At 35.4% G+C, this 5,484-nt stretch overlaps 1 protein-coding gene across 2 annotated transcripts; it reads right to left on the bottom strand.

The window, feature by feature from the left end:
- Positions 1-694: 694 nt before the first annotated feature.
- Positions 695-3,913, bottom strand: LOC108472140 (auxin-responsive protein IAA26-like). Of its 2 annotated transcripts, none has more exons than XM_017773733.2 (6): positions 3,368-3,913; positions 2,646-3,208; positions 2,046-2,314; positions 1,467-1,614; positions 1,057-1,121; positions 695-983 (listed from the first exon to the last, which is right to left on the bottom strand). In XM_017773733.2, the coding sequence occupies exons 2-6, from the start codon at positions 3,149-3,151 to the stop codon at positions 949-951; spliced, it is 1,023 nt and encodes a 340-aa protein (XP_017629222.1). In that variant the 5' UTR covers positions 3,152-3,208; positions 3,368-3,913; the 3' UTR covers positions 695-948. The 2 variants fall into 2 exon arrangements, with proteins under 2 accessions (XP_017629222.1, XP_017629165.1); XM_017773676.2 differs by having other exon boundaries at positions 2,646-3,252; positions 3,368-3,912.
- Positions 3,914-5,484: the final 1,571 nt, after the last annotated feature.

Genomic DNA, 5,484 nt, shown 5'->3' on the forward strand with positions numbered 1-5,484 from the left:
GTAAATTCGAGCCATGTCAAAAGCAATGCTTAAGACCAGTGTTAAATGTTTCAGGCACTACGTAGCGAGCAGTGATGAATAAGTGCAGCAAGTGGGCAGGTGTGTTAACACGCAAACATTTTGACGCGTGAGGGGTTTGAAAGGAATTAGACCAAATCAGAGGAGACCCGACCAGTCTAATTTTAGGGCCCAAAGTTAGGCAACTCTCAACGATAATGACCCTTCAACCCTTCCCCCCCAAACCCTCTTTGTTTACCCTTTTTTTGTTTTAAAAGCTAAATTTATTGCTCCCTCCTACACATTCATTCATTTGGCTTGGTACCGCCCCTACACTTGAACATTTACAGACACTGCTCCAAATCAAACCATATCTGGTTGACTAGTGTTTGCTGCATCAATGGTCAAAATTCAATTCCAAAAGGGAATATAGATTTAGCTCTTTGTTGCGTTGTCTTGTCTGTCACTTTGAACAAAAAGGCCACTTATTTCCTCCACTTTCTCCTTTAACCCTAAACAACACACCCCTTGTATTGAATTAGGCTACTGTTTCTCGGTTGTAGTGAAAACTTCAATGGAATCCAACATAGAAGGAAATGGTTTCAACTTTACAACCCATCATTCTTTCAATTTTCCCTTTGAAGTTGGTTGTTGTATAAATTATTAAACTTGAACTTAATATAGGCCTCAATTTGGGTTTTTCAGCATTCAAGATGGATACTTCAATGCAAAGTTAAAAGTATAAAATTTACATAACAAACTCGAGATAGTTGCTATTAAGCATTTAAGGGAAAGACATCAAAACTTACATATAAAACCACTTAAATATATATATATTTATACTGCTGAGTGCAATAAGTTGCATTCCAAAATAGGGGAGAAAATTGTGAAAACGCGAAACATAATTCAAAGTCTCTTTCTTTGAACTGTGATCAGGATCTTTAGAGAACTTCAAGCCTGTAGCTTTCCTTGCTTATTGCTTCCAACTGTGAAACAACAACACCACATAATTAAACATTTAATGATTAGTTGTTTTTTAATAATAAAACCGACACTCACGGCTAAGGGCAGATAACTCGGAGCTCTTCAACGCACGCAGCCTCTTCACAGTCGACACAAACATGCTGCACATCCAATGCAAAAAAAACCAGATATTACAAATTTATGCATGTATTAGTTCAACATATAAATAATTAAATAACCATAATAAGACAAAACTGGTTTCTCTAGTGTTTGGGTAATACGTAGTTTAAGAAAGAACATGCCAACATTAAAGAAATCATAATTTGGGTGAAGATATGAGGAATCTAATGCTGTTTTTAGGGGGAAACTAGAGGACAAAAGATGCAAAATATAAAGGGTACTCTACTATATGCTCCGTCACTAATTGTGGGAATATAATATAATATGGTATAGTATAATCACAAATTGCAACAAAGATCAACAGTGATAAAGATAAAGATGCTTACTGCCATGGGACATCCCCAACAAGCATACTGTCTCCTTCGTTATCCTCATAAACAAGTGTATATTCCCCACTTCCGTCCAATACGCCCGTAATCGCTTTCTCTTCCTCTTGCTTGTTCACTATTCCACCAGCAGAGGAATCTCTTTGAGCTACATGGATGGCAGCAAAAGACAAACACATGAGATCAAACCATATCTGTCAATTAGGATCCCATTAATTTAAGCTACGAGTTTAATTGCAATAACAACAAGCAGGTGAGTCCAAAACTTTGGCCCTTGAAATATGCAATCCCTCCCCCACTTCCGTCACCTAAACAGTTGAAAACTAACACTGATGTGAATTGATGGGTCATTATAGTAACCCAGATGCAACACAAAAAGCTTCTAATACACTGAACAAAATGATGGGATAGTCGAATACTATATGAGCTGATGATGATATAGATGCCCATATTAAACAATGAATAAAACAAATTCACCCCTAGTGGCTAATGGACAGTACTATCATATCTAAGTTACCTAATCCATGTGAAAAAAAAAAAACCTCAGCTGTATATTTATATATTTCATAACAAATTTACCTGCAAGGAGGCCTCTGAAGAGTTCATCGACAGCAGTTGACAATTTTTCGTAGCTATCATAGGCTTTGAGATCCACTTTCCTACCGATGGGAACTCCATCCATGTTGATTTTCACAAACAGGCCTTTGCCATTAGGTTCAGCTGCTGGTTTTTCATTAGCAGCCTTGTGAGTTGGTGATTCAGAAGCTAGTTTTGAAGAACTGCTGTTGGCAAGATTTTTCCTTATAGAACGAATTGGAGGCCAACCAACAACTGGACCAGGAGCAGTTCTGTTTACCATGATCATAATTAGACCCCAAAAAAAAGGGAAAAAAAAGGTTTCTTAAGAACATCTGAAAGATAATAAAAAGTAAAAACTTGCACTAATACTACATACGAAAGAATTAATGAAGTATTTCAGGTTAACATGAGAGACATAAAGAAATGAAACCAAGTAACAAGCATGCATGGATGCTGGACCACATACAACATCAAGAAAGGTAAATACACTTGTGACTTGCGGTGAATATCCTCTGTCAAAAAAAAAAGATTTTAAAAAGTAAAATTATAATTAAAAGAGGTGCAGAGAGAGAGAGAGAGAGATGTAAAAAGCTGGAGTACCTTTTCTGAGAACCATTGAGAGGCACAGCTGTATTTGCAGGAGGTTTAAATGCCTTTCTCTCAGCTTCCTGCAAGTCTACCGCTTTATTGCAACAGGGCTGTGACGATTCCTTAGCTATAACAGGCAAGGTCTGTGGTGGAGCTGTTGTTGATGGGAACTGGAGAAATGGAGGCATTGTCTGCTGTTGATGGTGGTTTTTGGCCCATGGAGTGGACAAAACTGACCCAACAGGGTGGTCCTCCGGACATGGAAACTTGTGTGTCTGTTTTCCATTGCTCTTCATGGAAGAGAAGTACCCTAGTGAGAGTAAAGACTCATCTCTCTCAGTGTTGTTTTTGTTGGACCAGTTGCTCTCACCTGGGGGACCAAGCCTCAGTTCCAGCTTCTTCTCCTCTGAGGATCCATCCCTTCTCTCTTCTCTCTTCAAATGCCACTCTCTTTCTTGAGGTATTAAATCAAGAAGTTTAGGACATGATTCAACATTCTTAGAGCAACCACTCTCCATCTCCTTCACACACCAGATATGATCTCCAACTACACCAATAGGATCACCTTTCTTCAACTACTTTGAAGACCGACAATTAGCAAAAATCTGAAAATATATGTCTATAAAGTGTTCCAGGTTTAGAAGCCAAGTACCATAAAAACAAAGGTGGAGAACAAATGAAAAGGAGCTAATGGTTATTTAAAACCATGCAAAGATGGGAAGTTGCAGGTATACCTTAAAGGAGTCACTCAACCAGAGCTCAAAATAATGAAGACCCACATCATGAAACCAACAAATCTTTACTATGAGCAAAGAAGGAACTAGTGATACAACTCTAAACTTGTGAAGATATTAGCTGACAAAGCAAGAACTGTCCAGCTTATAGAGCCTCTCAACCATTAAAATCTTTACAAACCGACACCTTTAAACGAGGAAAATCAGACCAAAAACGCTATATCATATTATAAATATAATATATATAATATGTTAAGAAAAGCCACCTTTGAAATAGACAAATCCCACCAAGTGAAAGGAAACCACCCAAAAGAACAAAGTGTTTTTATTGACAACTCAAAACTACAAAGGTATAGAGGGAGCTATGGTAAGAGTTTTTTTCCCCTTTTTTTGGGCACGCTTTAGTGGGTTCTTCTTTACCGTCCCTTTTATCTCTTTCTAGGACTCCATATAGGTACGTGATTCTTTAGAGGAGGGAGGACAAGATGCACATTTCACAAATGATATACAACAATCAGTGCATACAACTGAATATTATTAAAATATAATATGAAATATACTGCTATTACATAGAAATATATATAGCATATTTATGCACCGTGAATTGTTGTAAGAATAAGAAATGGTGAAACTTATAAAAGTTTATATAAAATTTTTACTTTTTTAATCACAACTCCGGCCATATATAAATAATTGAGTGCTTTTATATATTTATATTTTTAATTAACATTAAAAATTATTGTTTTGAACATCAACTCGAGCTTGTGCTCAAGCTTATAAATAACAAAATTGAAGTTGAATAAACTCATTTATTATTAGAGTTAAAGAGTTAAAGATTATAAAAAATATAAAAGATGAAGATTGCTTCATGATAGTCTAGTAAGTTGAGATTTGAATAAGTGAATATAGAGTTAAATCTTCATGATAGTCTATTTTAAGGGATTAAGTTATCTATTCTAATTTAGGGGGTGTTGATACTGATATGTTATAATTTGGCATATGCAATTAGGGCATTTTCATGTTTACTTCAGCTTATTTTTAAGTGAAATTGAATCTTTTAATTGATTAGTGGTTAGCCATGTTGTATTTAGTTTTAGTTGTGTTTTTATGCCAATTTTAGTGTTTTTTTTAATACTACATTAGTTTTATGTAGTAAATGATACTCAAGTGGTGCTTAATTTGGCTATATAAGAGAGTTAAGAGGACCATGGCATGCAAGGCTTGGTAGATTAGTTGAAACAAGGCAATGTCACGATGTGAGTTGTTGTTTTAGGATGCAAAGAAATGCTTAGCTTGGGATGTTTCGACATGGATGAAAAAGAAGCCGCGACTTGATAAACTCCTTGAAATGAGGAGATGAAGCTTAAATGTAACGTCGTGATGTGAGTGATTTAAGGGCACGACATTAATTGGGTTTAGCTTGAATGAGAAAATAAAAGTGAGTTATATTGCAATAGAGGAGGTGCTAAAGCTATGACGTCAGCATGTTATGTCGCGATATGTTGATCTTTCAGGTCGAGACATTAATGCCCAGACATCAACAAGTGAGAAGTCCTTCATCAATGTCACGATAATGGATAGAGGCCATGATGTTTATTTGCAGAGTTGGAAGTTGTGAAGGTTACTAAAGGGAAATTTTGTCTGCGTCCTTTATTTAAGCTATTTTTAATAGGTAAAAAGATGGTCATTTAGCTCCTCACTATAAATACTTGCTTTGTATCATAATTAAAGAGACTTGAAAACTTTTTAGAGAGATCTTTACTAAAAATTTTCAAATTTAGACTTTGAAATGTAGACTTTTGCAGAGACTTTGTTTAAAGTATATTTTTTTTATAGATATCACAACTGTTTCTTATGGGTAACAATGTAATATAGAGATCAAAGTAAGCTCCAACTCTGAATATGGATTCTTATCCATGAATGAGCAATTCTAAACTCTTTACTTTAATTTATTTTAACTTTTTTGATGTTTAGAATGACTACTTGTGTTTTGCATTCCATGATGTTCTAAAATTCTTTGATGGTTGGTTGGAATGCTAGTTGCTAATGTAGTTAAGATACATAATGATTGGTTGATTGTTTAAATGTGTTAATATGCTTAGAAATATAATTGATGC

Source organism: Gossypium arboreum, chromosome 10 (assembly GCF_025698485.1).
Source record: "Gossypium arboreum isolate Shixiya-1 chromosome 10, ASM2569848v2, whole genome shotgun sequence".
Taxonomy (NCBI): Eukaryota; Viridiplantae; Streptophyta; class Magnoliopsida; order Malvales; family Malvaceae; genus Gossypium; species Gossypium arboreum.